The 23208-nt window shown below is 40.2% G+C and overlaps 1 protein-coding gene across 2 annotated transcripts; it reads right to left on the reverse strand.

The window, feature by feature from the left end:
* Positions 1–4943: 4943 nt before the first annotated feature.
* enc3 (ectodermal-neural cortex 3) lies at positions 4944–21645 on the reverse strand. Of its 2 annotated transcripts, none has more exons than XM_060941201.1 (3): positions 21501–21645; positions 18157–19949; positions 4944–5512 (listed from the first exon to the last, which is right to left on the reverse strand). In XM_060941201.1, exon 2 carries the CDS (start codon positions 19941–19943, stop codon positions 18174–18176), a length of 1770 nt encoding a protein of 589 aa, XP_060797184.1. In that variant the 5' UTR covers positions 19944–19949; positions 21501–21645; the 3' UTR covers positions 4944–5512; positions 18157–18173. The 2 variants fall into 2 exon arrangements, with proteins under 2 accessions (XP_060797184.1, XP_060797185.1); XM_060941202.1 differs by having other exon boundaries at positions 21490–21645.
* Between the last annotated feature and the right edge of the window lie 1563 nt (positions 21646–23208).

Genomic DNA, 23208 nt, shown 5'->3' on the forward strand with positions numbered 1-23208 from the left:
CCAAAGTTGAACTTTTTGGCCTAAATGCAAAGCGCTGTGTGGCGGAAAACTAACACTGCTCATCACCCTGCACACACCATCCCCTCTGTGAAACATGGTGGTGGCAGCATCATGCTATGGGGATGCTTTTCTTCAGCAGGGACAGGGAAGCTGGTCAGAGTTGATGGGAAGATGCATGGAGCTAAATACAGCGCAATCCTGGAAGAAAACCTGTTGGAGGCTGCAAAAGACTTGAGACTGGGAAGGAGATTCACCTTCCAGCAAGACAGTGACCCTAAACATATAGCCAGAGCTACAATGGAATGGTTTAGATCAAAGAATATTCATGTGTTAGAATGGCCCAGTCGAAGTTCAGACCTAAATCCCATTGAGCATCTGTGGCAAGACTTGAAAATTGCTGTTCACAGACACTCTCCATCCAATCTGGCTGAGCTTGAGCTTTTTTGCAAAGAAGAATGGGCAAAAATTTCAGTGTCTAGATGTGCAAAGCTGGTAGAGACATACCACAAAAGACTTGCAGCTGTAATTGCAGCAAAAGGTGGCTCTACAAACCATTGACGCAGGGGGGCTGAATACTAATACACACCACGTTTTTCAGATTTTTATTTGTTTAAAATTTTGAAGACCATTTACCATTTTTGTTTCACTTCACAATTATGTGCTACTCTGTGTTGGTCTATCATGTAAAATCTCGATAAAAAACTTTTAAGTTCGTGGTTGTAATGGTGGAAAAATGTGAAAAAGTTCAAGGGGTATGAATACTTTTGCAAGGCACTGTGTGTGTATATACAGTGTGTGTGTGTATGTGTGTGTGTGTGTATATATATATATATATATATATATATATATATATATAAAATTCAAAGTGTCATTCTTTAACGTTGTTAGTGTTTGAAACTTGCTGTGGTATAAGAGGAATAAAACACTTCAGGATGTGCGGTTAGAGAAGAATAATCAACTTTGGGGTGGTAACAACAATTCAGCTTCATACCAACCCATGACTGATTATTTTCCTACAACAGTATGATACAATGTTATGAAATTACTCAAATACTAATAAAGCCATAAATTTTAATTCACACTGCATTTTTCCCCTTTCTTTCTTTTTTCTTTTCTTACATCTGTGGCCGGGAAGAAAGGAGAGGAGGTTAATCCGCTATAATTTAGGACTTTGTTGTGTTGAAGGAGCAGTAGACCACTTTCCACCTCACTGCTCCTTTTCTGCACAGAAAACGTTAACCAACCAGACGCCCCCTCCTCCCCCCCCCCCCTGTGTTTTTGTCTCTTTTCTGCTTTTTGCCAGGCTTCAAACAGCTATTTATGTTCACCGCTGTAATTGTGTTGCCAGCAGAATCTGCTTGATTTCTTTTCCGTTTCTCATTTTGCATGACAATGGAGCTTTTCAGCAGCCACCTCTTTTTACACACACACATGCACACACTTGGAACCCCATGAGAGGAAGATGTTTCATCTCATGCCTGTTTGGATACTGTGTGTGTGTGTGTGTGTGTGTGTGTGTGTGTGTGTGTGTGTGTGTGTGTGTGTGTTACAGACTCCAGTTGTAAAATTTTGGCCCAAAAGTCGTTGATGTTGATTAAATTTATTTTATTACAATTTAATTATTAAGTCATAAACATCCAAATCTCAAGCCTTCTCCAAAAAATACAGCAGTGGAAAAAATTAACACCGCCATTAAAATGGTCTCTTAATTATTTCCATAGCTGTATTTATAAAATAAAAATAAAATAAAAACTGGCTGTGAATATTTTACTGTGCAGCTGCTCTTGAAATTCAATGCTGCATGGATTTCTGAATCTTTTCACTCACAGTAAAGTTACAGTAAACCTCCAAAATAATGAAATATTTTAAAATGACATTTCTTTCAGTTCCAACAGTCAGCATTGTTTGTCCCATGAGAGAGCACCCAGCTCTTTTTGGGCAGGTTTTCCATCTGGCGTCTCTCCTAACCTTTCTACCCTCTTCTCCTCAGTGGTGTATACACACACACACACACTCACTCACTCACACACACACACACACACACACACACACACACTCTCTCTCTCTCTCTCTCTCTATCTATCTATCTTCTCATGGGACTTGTGCTGGGCATGAGGCCAACCACTCTGTTGCTGTGGTTCTGAAGAGTATGTGATGTTTATAAACCTGCCCTTATTCAATCTGTACATTGTTTTAGATTTAATTTCAGTTGGAGTAAATCTAAGTGGCATTTATTTTTTTTAATCCTGGATGCCGGCTTGGTTTTTTTAATGACCTGCTCATCATCTTGCTGAGTGATTTAAGAACCATGCAGCACACCTTCAGCCCTGAAGCAATAAATGTGTCAACCACACCACAGCTGGCAGGAGTCTTCAGCTCCCCAGTCGGTGAATCACATGACAGGCAGCACTGTGCTCGGGACTGAATAACAATCTTTATAGCACAGAGCTGTTGAACTCCGGATTCTGATTATTGGTCAGAAGGTGTTGATTAATTTTCTATAACAGCAGCTCTGACAGTAGTGCAGCTGCACATCACAGGTTTATATTAATGCTCCCATTCTTATACGTTATTTCTAAGGTAACAACTTGGTGTCATGTATGGCAGCTGCTCCACATAAACAATTTTTTTATTTTTTTTTAAAAAGTGTGCAAGATGTTTATTTAATATTTATGGAAGGAGTCTCCATTGTCAATACTTTGTAACATTCAGAGGGAAAGCTTTAATTTTAAGCTTTTTGATGACTTTGTGGTTTCTTGGTAACATGAGAAACAGCATTCTTAATAATTTCAAGAAAGAAAGGAGAGAGAAAAGAGAGGCTGCTGAGGGAACAACTGTTTTAAGCTGCGATAATGTAAATGAGGCTAGGAACTAACTAAACAGTACAACATGTCATCCATGTTGGGAAACCACGGCCTAATAGTTAGAGAAGCAGCTTTGGGACCAAAAGGTCACTGGTTCCATTCCCTGGACCAGCAGGAATAGCTGAAGTGGCCTTGAGCAAGGCACCTCACCCCCAGGCTGCTCTGGGTATGTTGTATGTCACTCTGGATAAGCATGTCTGCTAAATACCATTAATGTAATGTAATATCCTTTAATAAACAAAATTGTAATTGTTAGCAAATAGCAGAAGTATTAGAAGAAAAATAATCAACTTTGGTTGGGGTAACAGTAACTCCACTTCATCATACCACCCAGTCATTGATTACTTTTCATTGATCAGCATCCTTACATAATACATACTGCTGGTACTGTTGCCACTCCACTGGTCAAATGCTATGGCTAAACTGTAAATATTGGCACCTCTGCACAAACCTTTATCCCTGGCCATTTTCCTTTATAAACAGGAACACAGTTATAGCTGTCACTGAATACACCTTTGTGTACGATCGTTTAAATGTGTTTTCAAATCCTTTCCTAGCACTCTAGTTGGAGAACAACAACAACTTTATTCATCACACGTTTGTGAAATTCCTCTCTGCATTTAACCCATCTGAAGCAGTGAACACATACATGTGAGCAATAAGCACACACACACACCCAGAGCAGTGGGCAGCCATGCTAACAGCACCCGGGGAGCAGTTGGGAGTTAGGTGCCTCGCTCAAGGGCACTTCAGCCCAAGGCCATCCCATATTAACCTAACCACATGTCTTTGGACTGTGGGGGAAACCGGAGCACGCAGGGAGAACATGCTCTCCACACAGAAAGGCCCTCGCCAGCTGCTGGGCTTGAACCCAGGACCTTCTTGCTGTGAGGCAACCGTGCTAACCACTTACACCACCGTGCCGTATTTGGAAAAAACTTTCCAGCAAGAACACTAACTAGACATGACTTGAGCATTTTGCTCGGAGTTATTCTTTTTAAAAGACCAAATCAACATTCCTGAAGGGCTTGTTCAGTCAGATGTGTTAAATTAGGGAGTGTTAAGCCCCAGAGTCAGTGAGTCACCACAACAGGATATGATGGACACCTGGAAGAATCTGACCGCTTATTATGTCTCTCTCCCTCACACACACACACACACACAACAGAAACACAAGACAGTTTGGTTTTTTTATATTGTCAAACGTATCTTTACTGAGAAACAAATTAAATTCAGTAACATTTCTGAATATTAGAGTTAAAAAAAACATCAAGAGCAAAAGTTCACAGATGGATGATTTCTAGCACAGTGCAGATTAGGGCTGGACGATATGGCAAAAATATCACTTCACAATACTTGATATGGGGAACGATGATTTGTTTTGGCAAAAGCAAAAACGGTTTATTACAAAACAGCAGGAGCACATAAACAATGAAATGTTCACATTATATAAAAGTTGTCTTTCTAGTTTTATTGGTATAGAGCAACCTTAATTTATGAAATGTTTTAATCCGATAAAATTCAAATCGCTTTTTATAGCTTGTGTTTACTTTGGTTATGTAGTTTAGTATCATGCAACCTGGAAAACCGGTGGCTATAAACAATATTGGTATTATAGTCATATCGCCAGTTCGAGTGTAGATTTTATCTGAAATGACAGATGGGTGAAAATCATTCATTCTATTTGACAGTGTTAAACCATTAGCATAAAACTAACAAAAAGCTACATTAATATATACAAACTATAGAAAAGGTAAGCTACTTTTGATATAGTACAATAATGAACAAACAATGCTACAATTGACAAGTGACAAAAAAAATAGTAGATTTTCTTATGTTTATCAAAACACTAATGTTTAATATTTAGTATTAAAGTAGTCTGAATGTCGTTTGATGATAAAATAACCCAATCCATCCAGAGATAGTATGAAAAGGAGCCGTCATATGATTCATCGAGCTCTTTGAACGCACAACATTTTGCAATATGTAACATATACCACAGCCAGGATGTGTAATTAAATGTGTGTTGTGTATCCAGGTATTTTTTATCTCCCTTCTTAACAACAACAAAGAGCCGCATAGGGTGTGACAGTTTTAATACATCACTCATTTCCTCATCCAGCTGATAGCGATTTGGGTTTTAAACACGGAGCTGAGCCACAACTTCCTCATCCTGAGAAGACCTCTGTGTTGTTTCAGGCTAAATCCCCAACCCTCGAGGTTAAACCAACATCTAACAGTGTTTCCCTATTTCATTTTAGCGTCAAATTCGCAGAGTGAAAACAAAAACCCTCCTTGAAAATCAAAGGAGGTGAAAAAAAGAGGGGATGAACGGGTAGGGTTTAGTTGTCTCTAAAGTGTGTTTGATGTGTGTGCAGAGTTTCCAGTCTTTCAAATTTAATTTAGAGTTGAGGAAAAAGTCCACACTCTTGATTTATCATTTACATGCCAAACTCTCTATTTTTTCCTTTCCAAATTGCCAAGTGCTCCTTTCTTGTACCTTTCTTTTATTCCTCAGCAGGCTTCTGTCTGTCTTTCTTCCTTTCATTCCTTCTTTCTTTTTCTCCGTTTACTTTCCCCCCCACCCCCTTGCATTCCTGAGCCAACGAGAGGACACATTCCCCTGCATTCCTCACGACACTGGACATCTAGAGAGACAAAAAGAGAGAGAGATGTGGGTTAGGCAAGTCATGAACTCTGAAAAGCTGTTGCATTCCTATAAAAAAATCCAGCGCACGTGACAAAACCAGATCAGACCACAATTCGTTTAAACTCCTTACACCCATTTCTGTATAATTTGTTTTACAGTGCTGTTGAATTCTGTTTGGTCAAGAGGTGTTGATCAATCACAGGTGAATATTAATAATACATGATTGTTTCTATAGTAACATCTCATTAACAGGGACTTGTACAGCAGATGCTCCACATAAACAGAACAAAAATGCATAGAATCGCTTATATGGTGAAGTGTTTGTCAGGAAAAGTTTAACAACATATACCATTTACGGAAAGAGACTTGAACGTCAGCACTTAGTAACAGTCAGAGGTAAAGCTGTAAGTTTAAGTTTCCCAACACCTTCAGGACAGAGGAGTTTACACTTTGAGATTTCTTAGTAACATGACAAGCTGTGTTTTATTTGTATTATTAACTTCGAGAGAGGGCGGCACGGTGGTGTAGTGGTTAGCGCTGTCGCCTCACAGCAAGAAGGTCCTGGGTTCGAGCCCCGGGGCCGGCGAGGGCCTTTCTGTGCGGAGTTTGCATGTTCTCCCCGTGTCCGCGTGGGTTTCCTCCGGGTGCTCCGGTTTCCCCCACAGTCCAAAGACATGCAGGTTAGGTTAACTGGTGACTCTAAATTGACTGTAGGTGTGAATGTGAATGGTTGTCTGTGTCTGTGTCAGCCCTGTGATGACCTGGCGACTTGTCCAGGGTGTACCCCGCCTTTCGCCCGTAGTCAGCTGGGATAGGCTCCAGCTTGCCTGCGACCCTGTAGAACAGGATAAAGCGGCTACAGATAATGAGATGAGATTAACTTCGAGAGAGAGAGAGAGAGGGGAAAAACAGGTTGGAAAAGGAAAGACTGTTTATAGCTGCTATAATGTAACCAAACTAACAAAGTTTGTGGACATTCCACAACATGAAACGTAACTATAAATGGATAAAATTTAACAGCTACATTGTATTTGTCTGCAAATTGCTGTGGTATAAGAGGAATAAAAGACTTCGGGAAATGCTGTTATAGGAAAATCAACTTTTGGGGTGATAACAGTTTCATCACACCACCTCACTGTTGATTATTTTAGTATAACAGCACAGCATGGAGTGTTTTATTCCAGAGATAAAATCACTGTTATATTTAAATGAATGTACTGTTATTACAGTATGTTTAGGCCTAATATTAACAGGTTTGTTAATTGCTCATGTTTCAGATATTATAGATCTGTATAATATAGTGCTTAATAGTTATACTGCATGTATGCTACGTTGATTTCTAAACATTTTGTCATTTGATACTCTTTGATACTCTTACTCTAGGTGCTATTAAAGTCTTAATCAAATCAGTCTTTTTCTGTCTGCATATTCAGCAGCCGTGCAGCCCAGACAGCCGTAGCTTCAGCGGCTTCACGTGGCACCAGCGGGAAACATTTAACCGCTCAAATGAGGCTTCATTAGCTGAGCTGTCAGGACCAGAGGCTATAATAAAGCTGCAGAAGCTTCTAGAAACCTGATCCCACTGCTAATGCTGCACCATGTCATTATCTGTCTGCTTGTAAACAAGGGTTCAGACACAGCATTTGTGCAAAAGCCACAGAAATCTTTGTTGTGTATGTGATACAATTTCACACACACGTGGTCAGAAGTTTACATACATTCATCATGGGCATTAATGTCATGGTAATTTGGGGCTGTTAATGATTTCCTTGAACTGTTCTTTTTCCAGGGTGGAATGATTGTACAGCATACATCTTTAATGACTTCAAAAAACAAGGCTTGAGTGCACAAGTTTGAATTTATTTTGGATTTTCTCTAATCCACACAGGGTCAAAATTATACATACAGGCTCAAATATATATACACACACATTCACTTAAATCTGTTAATAAATGGTGCTGAAGGTTCTACAATGCGTTTTAACTTGCCAAGGCCTATCAACTTCTCGTCAGTGATCGTGATTGACTACAACTGGTAGTTTCTCTTTGCCAGCATAAAAAGAATTTGTTTGACAGAACTCATTGGATTGACCAATACTCAGAACCATGGGAAAGTCCAAGGAACTCAGTGAAGATCTAAGAAGGAGAATTGTAGATTTACACAAGTTGGGAAGGTCTCTTGGAGCCATTTCTAAACAACTGCAGATTCCAAGATCATCAGTTCAAACAATTGTATGTAAATACAAGTTATTCAGATGTGTCATCACTTTGGCAAGGTCTGGAAGAAGACCCAAACTGTCACCCTCAGATGAGAGGAAATTGATTAGGATGTTCAAGAACAACCCAAGAACCACCAAGGCTCAAGCCTGCCATGAACTGGAAACTGCTGGAACACCAGCGTCACTGTCCACAGTGAAGCATTTACATCACCATGGACTGAGAGGGTGCCGACCAAAAAAGAAGCCCTGCTCCAGAATCGACACCTTCAAGCTCAACCGAAATTTGCAGCTGCCCACATGGACAAGCAAAATGCCTTCTGGAGAAAAGTTTTATGGTCAGATGAGACAAAGATTGAGCTATTTGGCCACAATTACCAGAAATACTGTATGTTTGGAGGAGTAAAGGTGAGGCTTTCAAACCTAAGAACACTGTACCAACTGTCAAGCATGGTGGTGGTAGCATCATCCTCTGGGGCTGTTTTGCTGCCAGTGGTACTGGTGCATTGCACAAAGTGGATGGAATAATGAAGGACTACCTCCAAATTCTTCAACTTCACCTCAAATCAACAGCTAGATGGTTGAAACTTGGATACAATTGGGTGTTCCAACAGGACAATGACTCCAAACACACATCAAAACTGGTTTTAGAACGGATAAAGCAGGTTAACATTAAGCTTCTGGAATGGCCTTTCCAAAGCCCTGACCTAAACCCTATTGAAAATGTGTGGACTACTCTTCAAAGCTGGGTCCATGCCAGGAAACCAACCAATTTAATTTAATTCTACCAATTCTGCCAAGAAGAGTGGTCAAATATCCAGCCAGACTTATGCCAGAAGCTTGTTGATGGTTACCCACAGCGTCTGTTCAAGGTGCAACTTGCTAAGGGACATTTAACCAAATATTAGTGGGGGTGTATGTATGTATAATTTTGACCTTGTGTGGATTAGAGAAAATCCAAAATAAATTCAAACTTGTGCACTCAAGCCTTGTTTTTTTGAAGTCATTAAAGATGCATGCTGTAGAATCATTCCACCCTGGAAAAAGAACAGTTCAAGGAAATCATTAACAGCCCAAAATTACCATGACATTAATGCCCATGATGAATGTATGTAAACTTCTGACCACAACTCACTCACACTTACTCTCTAATTTTAATAATATATATAAATTTTTTTAGATGGATATCTATGGATGCAGAAAAATAAACAATAAAAAAAAAAAAATTCCACTCTGCTACGACAAAAACCCATCAGAGAGACAACAATGTCCAACAGTTAGGAGTGTGTATCTCCTTCTGGGACAAAAATACTGCACTGATCTGATATGCAAAAGCATTCAATCTACCAACAATTCAGTACAATATGACTGACATAATTTTGAGTTTCACAATGTCCAATACCAAAATAATACTATGGTTAAATGAATGAATGATTGTCAATATTTGACTGCCATCATGTTTGCATAAGAGAAGGAGCAGAAGCAAAGATAAACATACAGATATATTAAATAGAAATAGATAACATGCATCTAAAATTCTTCAGCTGTATGTTCTAAATCTGCTAATGGTCCATCTGATACATTTACAACCATAAATATTTTCCCCACAGGGATACATTAAATGTCATCAATTCATAAAACGTTTTAGGTTTAGGAGTAAATCTCTATGATTTACACCATTTTATTATGAATGTTTACAGCTAATTTGGATTTAGTTCTAACCCTAGCCTTTTGATGAAACCATATAATAATTGGATAATTATACATAGATGGAAAATCATTTCACCTCTGTCCAGTCGAAAGTTAAAGAAATGTAATTACATAATATCAAAGATTTTGAGTACAATGTAGAATCTTTTAAATTGTTTCTATTATTTTGTAATTTTTGTCAGTTGAATTACCACAACAATTTTCAAATTACTGAAACCTAATGTATTGAATTCTTAACTGGATGTGATGACCAGAGAGGCCACGCCTCCTTCACTGAGACTGACACACAAAGGCCACGCCTCTGTCACTGATACACATATGCCCCTTTTCCACCAAAGCAGTTCCAGGGCTGGTTCGGGGCCAGTGCTTAGTTTGGAACCGGGTTTTCTGTTTCCACTGACAAAGAACTGGCTCTGGGGCCAGAAAAACCGGTTCCAGGCTAGCACCAACTCTCTGCTGGGCCAGAGGAAAGAACCGCTTACGTCAGCTTGGGGGGGGGGAGGAGTTGTTAAGACCAACAACATTAACAAGACCACGAAAGGTTGCCATTTTTAAGTGACGAGAAGCAGCAGCTGTACAAACGCGAAGTCATCCATTATTATTATTATTGTTGTTGCTGCTGCTTCTTCCGTGTTGTTTTTGCTTCGATATTTGCGCCAAGGTTTATGCAAACGCAGCGACGTAACTGACGTATACAGCGACGTAACTACGTGGCTCCCCTTAGCACCGCGAGCTATGGAAAAGCAAACTGGTTCTCAGCTGGCTCACAAGTTGAACGAGTTGTGAACCAGCCCTGGAACTGATTTGGTGGAAAAGGGGTAATAGAGGCCAATGAGGCCACGCCTCCTCTACTTGGATAATAAACAGGCCACACCTTTTCCCCTGGAACAGACAAATGCAAAAGCCCTAGACTCAAGTCCCTTTGTGCATTTGGATATTTTTGAAAGAATTATTTAAAAGTTGTTTTTTTTTTTTTAGTAAAACTACATAAATTGTACACAGCCCTTTATTGATGAGCTGTGCTAAAATCCTCACACACAGGAGCTATGAGTGCTATTTAAGTATCCATGAGCTTCTTTAGTCCACATGTTCAGATTATTTTAAGCAGCTGGACTCATTCCACACTCACCAAGCATCTTAATTTAAGAAGCAACGTGGAATGAAACACAGCCACTGTGGGAGTGAACCCGTGTGTGTGTGTGTGCGTGTGTGTGTCTCAGATGGTCAGCTGTGTGTGCGCGTCTTTCCTCTTGCTGCTCGGCGTACAACCTTTGGCCCGATTTACGGCAGAAAACCTGAGATTCCGGTTGTTCAGGTCATGGCTGGGAGCAAGGCTTCCTGTGCCCGAGTGTGTGTGGAGCACCAGTAGCCTGAGTTGTTCTAGCTCAGGTTTTAGCTTTTACTCAGAACATACAGCAATGTAAAGCTTTAGTTTCACTGAAACTAGAAGAATGTACAGTATTTCTTTACCCAATTTCACTAGAAGTGAGAGCTATTTACACAACAACTCAGCTGTGACAAGTTAAACTTTAACAGCCTTGCTAACTTGATCACTAGCCTCTCTGTTCATTTCTTTTGCTTGATGTACTGATTAGCATAAAATATGGAAATTAATTATACAAAACAATAGTTTACCCAATACTGGCTAGCTTGCTATCAAACCTGAGTCAGAGAAAATCTCTCGATAGTAAACATGGCTAGTTGTTTTAAATAAAGTTTAACATTAGCCAAATCAAAAATGAAATACCTAGCTATCTAAGGTTAACTAACACTAGGTAAACTGTTTTGTGAACTAGACCGTTAGCAAATATGGCTATCAATGATTTTTGGCTAATTAACAATAAAATAGCTTGACGCATTAGCTAACACAACCAAGCAAGTAACCTAGCTAACAACATAAAACACTAGCCTTTACTCCGAGTTAGCATAGATATGGTTTCAAACATAATACTGTGTTTTTTTAATATTAAAGACACAGCAACATGCTAACTCCATCTCTGTGGTTTTATAATGGTAATTAGCTCATCAAATTCATGCTAATAGCAGTTGTTGGTTTAATAAAACCAGGTTAGCAGACATAGCAGTACATTTTCTACTATTATCATGATAATTGCCTAATATATAATCATAGTTGACAGACAGACAGTTTTATCTACAATATATTTTAAACTTTATGATGGTTTATTATGCTGCCTTCCAGATGGGGCCATCTTTATGTTAGAGGTTCAAATACGACCTAAAAAAATAAAAAATAAAAAAAAATATAATGCACCTACATAGCCACTGTACCTGCAGATCTATATAAGAAATTATTAGTGATATATTGGATAACCAATTATCATTATGTCTATATACTAAAATAACACGATACAAGAGAAATATGAGAGATTTTGTTTGCCTTGAGCAGATTTTTGCCCTCTCACACCTCACAGGTCTCAGGGGACACAGGGGTGTGGAGTGTGGACGCCTGCATCAATAAACTCAATAAACATCATGTAACGGCTGTCAGGCTGCTCATTTGAGCCATGCTGATCACATCTGCTCCCCAACACACACACAAGCCATGCCGCTTCATAATGAGCAGGTGTAATTACAGCATGCAAGTGCTCACATCCATCCATCACTGTCACAGAGCTGCTTCATGAATTTGCATTAGCTTGGACAACCCTGTTTAAAAGGAGGCCTGGGTCGTCCAGACTGAGCTAATACAATGGCCGTGAAAAGACGTTCACAGACAAAAAACTGGCAGAAAAAAAAAAAAAAAAAGATTTCTGTTTAAGTCGAGTCATGAGCTATTTTAATCTACAAATCAGAGTTATTTACCTCAATCCATAATAGTCTAAGAGTAATAGTAAAAGGTCTGGATGAGTGACAAACATGACTAAAAGGTAACTTGTCGCTGTTCAATGTTTAACTATTCATGAATTGCTTATGGCTATAAAATAAAGCAATAAGCTATGCGAGAGTGTACATTAGTGATTATCACCAGTAAGACTGTTCTTAGGCATGACACATCGCAATAAAGAATTCGCAATCAACAATTGTACCATGCAATGTCGTCTTAACGGGCAGATTTGGTTGCTAAGCAACAACTAGGGGTGTAATGATGCACTCTTCACAGTTCGGATTTTACAATGGCTTCAAACAACAAGATTTTTGAAAGTATTTTATCACTGGCCTCCTGTCAACAAGAAACAGGAGTTTTGGACACTGAAAATAAAGCTTTACACCAAAAAAAAAAAAAAAAGTCCAAGGTGGAAAATTTTTACTTATTTTAAATGTTAGCATGCTGTGTGAATTGTGGCTCTGACGGTTCCTCAACCTTAGCTACGTCAATCCAGTTTAAAATTGGTCTTAACCAGAGATGTGCGAAGGATGGATAGATTTCACAAAATATAAACAAATTAGTAGCCTAACTTAAACCACTGTGACCCTGACCAGCCAGTTACTAAGGATGAATGAATGCTCTATACAACATTGTCTTTCTTTATCCAACAACCTTCTTTACCTGACTGCTTGTTCTCTTGTGCCTGCATGAAAGTAAAAACCTCCCACTGACGTGAAAATAAAATAAAATAGGTGTGCATCCTACTCCTATCTGTATCTGTTTAGAACACATGGTCACTTTATTTTGAATAATGTATACATAGTTGGTTATACGTATGGATAATGTATGGATAATATGCAATTATGCATGCAATTAATTGCAGCAGGTGAGTATTTATGACTGGTAGCCAAATGGGCGGCTGTCACTTTTTCTGGCTGAAGTGCGACGGGGAAAAAAAAAAAAAAAATCTTTATGCAAATCTGCCTCAGGCACAAGACACTGTGTGTGCATGTGTCTGCGCATGCATGTTTTTATATCCTACTAAGGACCAAATGTCCCAACAAGGATAGTAAAACTTAACAATTTTAACCTTGTGGGGACATTTGGATAGTTCCCACAAGGAAAGTGCTTTTTTTTTTTTAAACAAAAATAAAAAGAGCCAAAAAGTTTCCTGTTCATCACTGGGGGTAAGGTTAGGTTTAGATGCAGACACAGTATTAATAATTATATCAATGGAAGGTCCTCATAAGGACAGTGAGACAAAACGTGTGTGTGTGTGTGTGTGTGTGTGCGCGCACAGTATGTGCACAGATGTGAGAATAAAAGCCCTCTTTCTCGGTTGGCTTAAAAAAAAGAAAAAGAAAGAAAGAAAAAGAGTGCATTAATAAAACATAAGTACTGAGTAAGTACTCTGAGCAGGACAGCAGCTGAAATGAACCATGTGACCTTCAGTCTGGTTCAGGTGTGTCACACTACAAACAGACGGCTTCTTTTGACGCTGCTTTTCCTGGTACTGCTAAAAGGAACCGTCCTGAGGCTTTGTATTAAAAATTAACTATAAAATGCTGACTCCAAATAGAAAATGTACTGCCGCTACAGATTATGAAAAAGTAAAGTAGTTAGCATTAAAAATGTGTTCATTTATATCACCATATTGTACAGCAGGCGTTATCGTACATTTCTTCTCTGTGTAAAAAGAAAGTATAATTTTTGGCAGAGTTAGTTAACTCCCTACATTTGAGAAATATTAGAAAATGCATCTAAATTAAAACTAGCATGTTATCGGATACTGAACTGTTTCACACAATACAGAACTGGGTGAAAATAGAAAATAACTGGTATAAAAACTTAAGCATTTGTGGTATTTAAATGTCTAGGTACAAGTTTGCAATAAATAGTTATGTTTTAAATTAATAAATATTACTGGCATCAGGTTAGCAGTAGCTGATCAGTACAGAGTGTACATGTGAGAAGATTTTTTTTAAATAAGTATTTTTGTTTTGAATAAACTCCAATAAAAAGCTATGAATGCTTCACACTTCAGACAATTCACTAGGCATTGGGTCATTTTTACCTTTTGATTGGCGAACATGTGTGAAGATGCACTTTTGAGAATCGTATTTGTGTACACTTTAATGAAACAGGTTTGACATTTCCAGCCAACATGAACAGACCTGTTTACTTTCATAGTAGGGTATTTTTATATTTTCCCTTCAAGCTGACAGCTTCAAGAGCAGCAAGTATTTTTAGTTTGGAGCTTCTGGCTGGAGTAAAATATAGTTTCTTCTTCCCTCGGCCTGCGTGCCTTTCTCCTCTGGCGTTACATAATAAGTATGATGTGCAAAAAATCAACACTAAATTAGGAGGCTTTGAAGCAACAGCACAATAAAAATGTGAGCTGCAGGCTTGTGGATTCAAGGCCCTTCAGCACGTCTCCACCCTGTCCATCTGTTTACAGCTGAGGGACAAAAGACAGCGTGAGGACTCGTTACGAAGCGTGCAAGCATACACTTCAGGAAAGGCAGCTTTGAAAGCTGGAAAAGTGGACAATTTTATAGACTTCCTGTTAGAACTAGATTATTGAGGGCTTTCTATAAGGAGAAAACCCATTTTGGTAACGTGGCATTTCTGAATGTTAGCTTGAATCCTTTTTCCGAGCATTAGGTCACAAAAAATTTGCTAATACCAGGAAAGAACAACTATTCATCATCTTTTCTGTTATTCTACTGCACTTTGACATCTTACAATAAAGTTCACATTTGGTGCCGAGTGCAAGTAAAATTCAAAGTAAAGCCCATTTCTGGCAAGATGGCCAAAGTTTCTGGACAGTCCCTTGTATCTTTTATCCTAGTAAATAGCTTCTAAATGAAAAAAAAAAAAAAAACCCAACCACAGTTTGTAAGTGTGCACCTTCAAATAAAAGAAAAAAAATGCAATTTTTATACTAGGGCAACAATCAGCTGTGTTCTCTACCATGTTTGTGAGGTTTTAACTGTGAACAAACCGCTGTTTTCTGTTGCCTTCTTGTTAACCAGCCCTGATTTAGAGCATCTTAAATAGAAGCAGTACTTTTGGTCAGGTTTGTTTACATGTAAAATAAGACCCTTATTTAGACAGTGTAAAGAGGAAAATGTTTTGACAATACGGCTAAATTATTCTGACGTTTTCTTGAATCTTCTTTCCCAGTACAATCCCACCGAGAGAACTTGCTAATACGAGGAAATGATAACTGGCCATCTTCTCGAACAAGTTTCTTTGTACAATTCAGAAAAAGGCTTTTATTATTTGTGCTATAATTTTGTAGAATTATAAATTTCCTTTTAGCAATCAGTTATTTCGTGCTTCTTGTTTAGAGAACTCCAAATTAACATCAGACATGTCATCGTCCATTCAATCCAAAACACATTTTGGATTGTAATTTTTTTTTTTTTTTACTACTTTATAAAATGTTGCCAGGCCTGTAAATTTCCCGTCTCAACTTTTTTTTCTTTGGAATCTCTTGCAGGCCTGAACACAGGAATGGATGCATATTAACAAAACATGAAATACCTTGGGTTTGTCCTGTCTGCAATTTACAAGTCAAAGTAAATTTAAAAAACTGCTGCTTTTTTTTTTTAATTGCATTTTCCATACCGTCCCAACTTTTTCTGATTTGGGGTTGTAATTGCAGGTAGGACCAAAAGTTGTGAGTGGAGAACACATGTACCATAGGTTTGGTCTGAGGAGTCGTCCAAGTCAGTCACTTAGATTTGGTGCTTTAGAGCAACATACTGAATTTGCAAAAAAATAAAAAATAAATACCCCAGTTCAAAGGTCATATGTCGCTGGAATTGTGGATCTGTGTTACGCATGTACATAGAAAATTAAATGTTTGCTTGTCAGTTTGTTACTTTCTAGTGTGAACATACTGTAATGTGCCTCTTGTGCAACTGGTGTGGAATGACATTTCTGTAAACATGAAAGCCTATTTGCTGAGTGTGAAACACACACACACACACACACACACACACACACACCTCAGTCAGTATGTTTACATGCACATCCAAATCGAGCTGCTGTCGGTAATCGAGCAAAGGGTCCCAGCAGGGGTGCCAGAGAAATCCAATCCTACATGCACACAAGGAAATCGAGCTATTGTGTGAGGTGCATTGTGCACCCGAGCCACAGGTGGCGCTACACGCCCCATCGTGTTGGTACACTTCCGGTTGTCGTCATGAAGAGCTATTCAAGACGCAGTGTTGCCAGATACTGCTGACATTTTCCAGCCCAAAATATGTTCAAAACCCGCCAAAATGCACTTACAACCGCCCAATCTGGCAACACTGAGTATAAACAAAGTTATCAGTTCTGTGTTCACAAGAAGAGTGTTTGTAGTTTGTATGTACGAACAGAAGTGTTCCTAATAAAATGGCCACTAAGTTGAAGTTGATCTGTAATGGTGAACATATTAACTGTTAGCCTGCTAACAACTTACCAACTAATTGGAAATGGGTGCGTACATGCCCAGACACAAGTGTTCCTAATAAAGTGGCGGCTAAGGTGACGTGTCATGCCGACCGAGGCTGTTTTGGGGTTTTTTTCCGACCAAGTCTGTTGTGTTTCCCGCTTGTGGTCTCGTCACTCGTCACTTCCGGAAGGGGCAGTGCTGAAGTAAGTAGCTCGACTAGTAGTTCGATAGGGTTTACATGCACTAAGTAGCTCGGCTACAATCGCATAATCTAGGTCGTGTAGCTCGATTACGAGAAATCAAGTTCGGTTCAATTTCAGCCGAGCTAAGGTGTTTCCATGGCATTTAGAACTTCCGATTTCCGTCGAGCAACGGCAGAAATTCGATTTTCTCTATGTGCATGTAAACGCACTCAGTGTGAACTAGCCTTTATACAGAAGCTCTTGGTTTATTCACAAAACACAAATAAGATTTTTATCTGTACTGTGACAGAAGAAAGACTGAGACCTTTAAATTTACTAATACCAGGAAAAGACAACTAGCCTCCTTCTTCAACCCATTTGAGAGTGGAAAAAAAAATACCTAGAGATTTATTTTTTAGTGAAAATAAGATTCACGTTGAGACAGAAGCATCTGTTTACACAGAACGTCCTGTTCTAGCAACATGGCTGATGATTTCAGACACTCTTGAATCCTTTTCTCCAAGTCCACATGCTAATTCTAGCTGCTCCAGTTGACAAGTTTGCAATTCAAAGCCAAACTGGCAGCTGTTTTCAGTTGTACTGCGATTCCAATGTCTTCCTGTTATAACACAACCTTATTTGGAGCTTCTTGCACAGAAGCAAAGTTTGTTCAGGGTTGTTTACACTTCGACATAAATGAGCGAGTTTGTTCAGGATGTTTGTAAGTGGAAATACGATCCTTATTTTAGAGAGAGATCCCTGACTGAAAGACCGGTCCTGGCAGTATGGATTTTGTCCTTCTCCTTCGCAGTAGCACTCTTGGTCTCTCAATACAATGTTAAGTACATATTTAAAACTTCTTTCTCTCTTTAAACTTTAAGATGATAAAATTATTCAAGAAATGTCCTCCGAGTGTGAATGCAGAGTGGTTAGAGGACTCGTGATGGGAAGGACAGCAAGTGTGGACCTGAGCTTTACTCTGCTTTAACCGATTGAAGTCTCTGCTCTGTAATTTGCCCCCGTTTCATTCTATTAGATACTATTAACAGGAGTTCTCTTCTTTATTTGACACCAAACAGCATTCATTAGGGCTAGAAATCTTTCATTACCCAACCTTTTTTTAAATATACACACAGTATTTATCAAACCATAGCTGATAAAACAAAGATCAACTAATAGACCACCTGAGGAACTTGTATTGAGTATCTATACAATTTTCTATCTGTATTTTAACTGTATATTTCTCCCAGCTCTTACTTACCAAACTTTTCGTCATGTTCAGGATGGCAGGTATCTCCATGTGCTAACAAATGCAGTGGGAATGAGGGAATAGGGGACGCTAGTCACGCTGTCCCAAGAGTCAGTCGAGGGGTCGTAACAGTCCAGTGTTTTACACCTTTGAGCACCGCAATACCCTCCCACCACGTAGAGTCGGTTACCCGAGGCGACGGCATGGCAGCTGATCCTTTTTGCCGTGACGTCAACGAATTTAGTCCACTGGTACGTTTCGCTGTTGAACCGATATGCCGAGCCTGCAGAGAACTCTGTATCTCCGCCAATGACCACGATTTGATTGCCGACAGCTGCTGCTGCTGTGTAACGCCAAAGCTGAGGGCAAGTGGCCGGCACCGTCCACCTGTTCTCATAGGGGTCAAAACATTGCACCTTGGGGTATTTGTCCCTGTTGACGCTGGTTCCACCAAAAGCAAATAGCTTGTTTTTGGCTCCTACAACTGCAGCATTGCTCACACCTTCCCGAAGAGGTGCAACTAGAGTCCATTTGTTAGACTGCGGGTTATACTGTTCCACCTGTTTGAGTGAGACTGACGGAGAGGCAGGAAATGAGCCTGACAGAGAAGTGTGGCCTCCTACGACATACAGGACATGGTCCAATTCAGCTGAGCCATGTCCAAATCTGGCTACAAACATCTGTGCAGCCTTGGACCACTCGTCATGTAAGGTATCATAGACCCAGACATCTTTCGAGGCACCATTTTCAGAGCCTCTGCCTCCTGTAACATAAACTTTACAGCCAATAGCGCAGGCACTGCACTCTTTTCGAGGACTTGGAAGGTCCGTTTTGAGCATGATCTCTTTTGTTTTGTGGTCTATCATGTACACTTTATCACACATAAAAGTCTGACCTCCCAGGAGCAGCAGAGCTTGGCTGACTTTCCTGGGTCGAGCGCAGAAACCAGTGACCACACCGTCATTCTGGAGGATCTTCATCTTGCATCGTACAGCATCTTCAACAATCTCTCGACACACTTTATCTCTCATGATGAGCTCTTCAGAGACGACGTTTTTGAGCAGGTAGGTCTCTGGAAGAAGTGCTAAACGGACACAGCGCAATAGCTCAGGCAAGTCGGAGAGTCTTCTTCCAATATCAGCTTTCACCCAGTCTATAACTGCCTCATATACTACGCTCTCATCCTCCACCTCCAGCTCCTCGCTGAAGATCAGCTCCTGAACTTGGTATTTCGGGAGGTTCAGGAAGTCCTCGGTCCGGTAAAGGGTGGCAAAATTCGCCAAGCACATCCGCCAAGAGAGCTCGTAAAGCCTTTGACATTGATGCGCATCAGAGAGGAGCATCATCCCGAGGCAGTTCAACGGGTGCAGGTTCTTCTCCAGGAATTCTGCCGAGGCATCTCGGATGTCGTGGAACTGCAGCATGTCTCCGGCCTCAAGCAACGACTCCGCGTTCTCCTCATTGATGATGATGCGGGCGGAGTATGCATAGTCCAACAGAAGCTCCAGGACCTCCGGGTGTAAAGAGTCATGGAAATTGACTTCTGTGTCTCGGGACTCCTTGAGTCCACCGTTAAACATGGCTTCAAAGTAGCGGCTGCAGGAGGCCAGGACGGCCCGATGACATGGGAAAGCTCGATTTCCAGCCCGGAGCACAACATCTGTGAAGACGCAGCGTTTGCGCAGAAGGTTCAACTGAGTAAGCAGGCTGTCGGCATGCGACGTTTTGTGGAAAAGATGGATGTTCATGGAGCCGGAGCTCGATCTGGACTTGCGATTTTCGTGGCTACTCACAGACATCTTCAACTAAACCAAAAACAAACAAACAAACCAAGTAAATAGAACAGCAATACTTTCAATATATTATCTTACAGTAATTATTTTTCTAATCAGAAACTGGTCGTAGGGTATTGATCAGCATGTGCTATTAGGTTATACCACTGGTTCTCAATCTGGAGCCCATGAGGAATAGTTAAGGGGGATATTATTTGTAAACCTTTGTTAATTATTAAAGCTGCTATATTTATAATTGGGTTCTTATAGTTGTTAGTCAATGTGACTTGAATTTAATGGGTTTAATCCAAACCTCAATAACCTTGAAACAACTCCAACTCCACCATAATGACTTTTGTGGGTGGAAAGTTCAGGAATAAAAAGCTCTACATTATTGTACAAGTTTAAATAATGAGTCTAATATTTGAATAGTTGGATTATAAAATAAATCTATCCTGAGCAGGTCCATGGAAAATATTTTATGGTTAAAGGAATCCCTGGCTACAAAAAAAGGTTCGAGAACCCCCTAGTTATAGGATATTCCGTGATGTTCAACAGGCACAGTATTATTTTGGTAGACAATTCAAAATATTTGTTCCACTTAAAAAGACATCATTTTTAGGCAGCACTTATGGTCGCTAGATTGTATGTTTGGTAGGCAGCATAAGGACAGCTAGCTTCTACTGTTCTTTAGTTTGGATAAACTTGAAAGTAGAATCATGTGTCCCTCTCTTGGGCATGAGGATATCCTATAATTCTAAAACATTACCCCACTGTTGTGAAATTTAATAAACTTAACTTTAATACTTGGCGGCACGGTGGTGTAATAGTTAGCACTGTCGCCTCACAGCAAGAAGGTTCTGGGTTCAAGCCCAGCGAACATGCAAACTCCTTTTTCTGTTGAGTTTGCATGTTCTCCCCGTGTCTGCGTGGGTTTGCTCTGGTTTCCTCCAAAGGTTAATTGGTGTCTCTAAAGTGAATGTGAATGGTTGTCTGTGTCTATGTGTCCGCCCTGTGATGACCTGGCGACTTGTCCAGGGTGTACCCCGCCTTTCGCCCGTAGTCAGCTGGGATAGGCTCCAGCTTGCCTGCGACCCTGTAGAACAGGATAAAGCGGCTAGAGATGATGGATGGATGGAACTTTAATACTTAGGTGGAAAATGTAAAAACAGAGGCTTCTAGTGCAAATGTACCAACAATGAAACCAAACTGGAATGTGATCTGTTCTGTGGTTTACATTTTGCATCAACGTCAAATAGCAGAGTAATTGGGTGTGTGCACCTGCAATCTCTCTCTCTCTCTCTCTCACACACACACACACACACAGCTGCCTTATCCAGCCAGTTCAGCTTTATGATTCCAGGATCATTGATGAATTCCTCCTTTTTGAACTCTTCCTATCACCTGTCTGTAATTTGCAATGTGTATAGAATTACTGATTAATAATCATAAAACATTAAGAAACAGCATTAAGCTGCATACATTTAAATAAATAAGGTAATGAGACCAACACACAGAGCTCAAACTGTCCTCAATGAACACACACACACACACAGAGTTTCCCATTACTCACAGCTCTCTCACCTTGTTTCTTTTCTTCTTATCGCAGTCAAATTTTTACTTTAGTCGCTTTAGTGTTCACAGGTTTCGCGTCCTGTTTTCCGCGAGCAGGACTTTATCCGGTGTGCAAGCAGAAGGACACATTTCCTGTCTCGGAAGGAGAAGAAGGAGTGAGTGAGCGAGTATCTCTCTGAGAGCGCCTCCTTTACTCCTTTAGCTCCTCCCCTTGATGAATATGCAAAACGTCAGCCAATCACAAGAAAGACGTTTGGATTCGCTCACCCTGCTCAGAGGTTTAAAAGGAGCATTATTATTGATTTATTGTATTTTAGAGAGAGAGAGATTACTTGATTTATCCTAAATCAACATATTGCATTATATTAGGAAGTATGCTAAAGTAATTCAAGTCAAGTTTATTTGTATAGCGCTTTTAACAATAAACATTGTCGCAAAGCAGCTTTACAGAATTTAAATGACTTTAAACATGAGCTCATTTTATCCCTAATCTATCCCCAGTCAGTGAGCAAGCCTGTGGCGACGGTGGCAAGGAAAAACTCCCTCAGACGACATGAGGAAGAAACCTCGAGAGGAACCAGACCCAAAAGGGAACCCATCCTCATTTGGGCAACAACAGACAGCCTGACTATCATATTAACAGTTTTAACATGAAGTCAGTTTTGTTGATGTTATAACTCTTCATTAATGGAAACTTGATTGCAAAACTGTTCATGACAACTGCAATCCTAAAGTTAGCAAGTCAGCTGTAGTTCTCAGCCATAAAAGCTGAGAACTACATAGTAATGGGAAACTCTGTGTGTGTGTGTGTGTGTGTGTGTTCATTGAGGACAGTTTGAGCTCTGTGTGTTGGTCACATCTCATCTCATTATCTGTAGCCGCTTTATCCTGTTCTACAGGGTCGCAGGCGAGCTGGAGCCTATCCCAGCTGACTACGGGCAAAAGGTGGGGTACACCCTGGACAAGTCGCCAGGTCATCACAGGGCTGACACATAGACACAGACAACCATTCACACTCACATTCACACCTACGGTCAATTTAGAGTCACCAGTTAACCTAACCTGCATGTCTTTGGACTGTGGGGGAAACCGGAGCACACCCACGCGGGCACGGGGAGAACATGCAAACTCCGCACAGAAAGGCCCTCGCCGGCCACGGGGCTCGAACCCGGACCCTCTTGCTGTGAGGCGACAGCGCTAACCACTACACCACCGTGCCGCCCTGTTGGTCACATTACCTTATTTATTTAAATGTATGTAGCTTAATGCTGTTGGACGACTGAGTTTCTTCACAGATATGTTTCTACGCACTTTGGGATGAGATCCCTTCGACTGGTGTGGGAGTATGAGAGGACTTCCAGAAAACTGGCAGACATCTTAGCCAGAGAGGATTGTTCATTTTTGTCAACCTGGAACGACCATCATTGAACAGAGGTGGGGGTCTATGACATCAGCCACCTACAATGCAGCCATCAGCATTCTGATTCGGATTCTATTATGATCCATGAGAGGATAAATACTGGATACTCCCTATTAGTCAGACAGAACTGAGGATGCCTTTCGGAGCAGAGGCGAAACGTTTTCAAGAATCGTCAAGCAAGTCCAATTGCTGTCTTCAACCAATCACAGATTACTATGTACCTGGACGACTGAGTTTCTTCACAGATACAGCCATAAAAGCATTACTGTAAGCGTCCAGAGTGTCTTCCAAGTGTGA

Source organism: Neoarius graeffei, chromosome 15 (assembly GCF_027579695.1).
Source record: "Neoarius graeffei isolate fNeoGra1 chromosome 15, fNeoGra1.pri, whole genome shotgun sequence".
Classification (NCBI taxonomy): domain Eukaryota; kingdom Metazoa; phylum Chordata; class Actinopteri; order Siluriformes; family Ariidae; genus Neoarius; species Neoarius graeffei.

Coding starts and splice junctions, on each gene's coding strand:
- enc3 (XM_060941201.1), bottom strand. CDS start 19,943: ATGTCTGTGAGTAGCCACGAAAATCGCAAGTCCAGATCGAGCTCCGGC.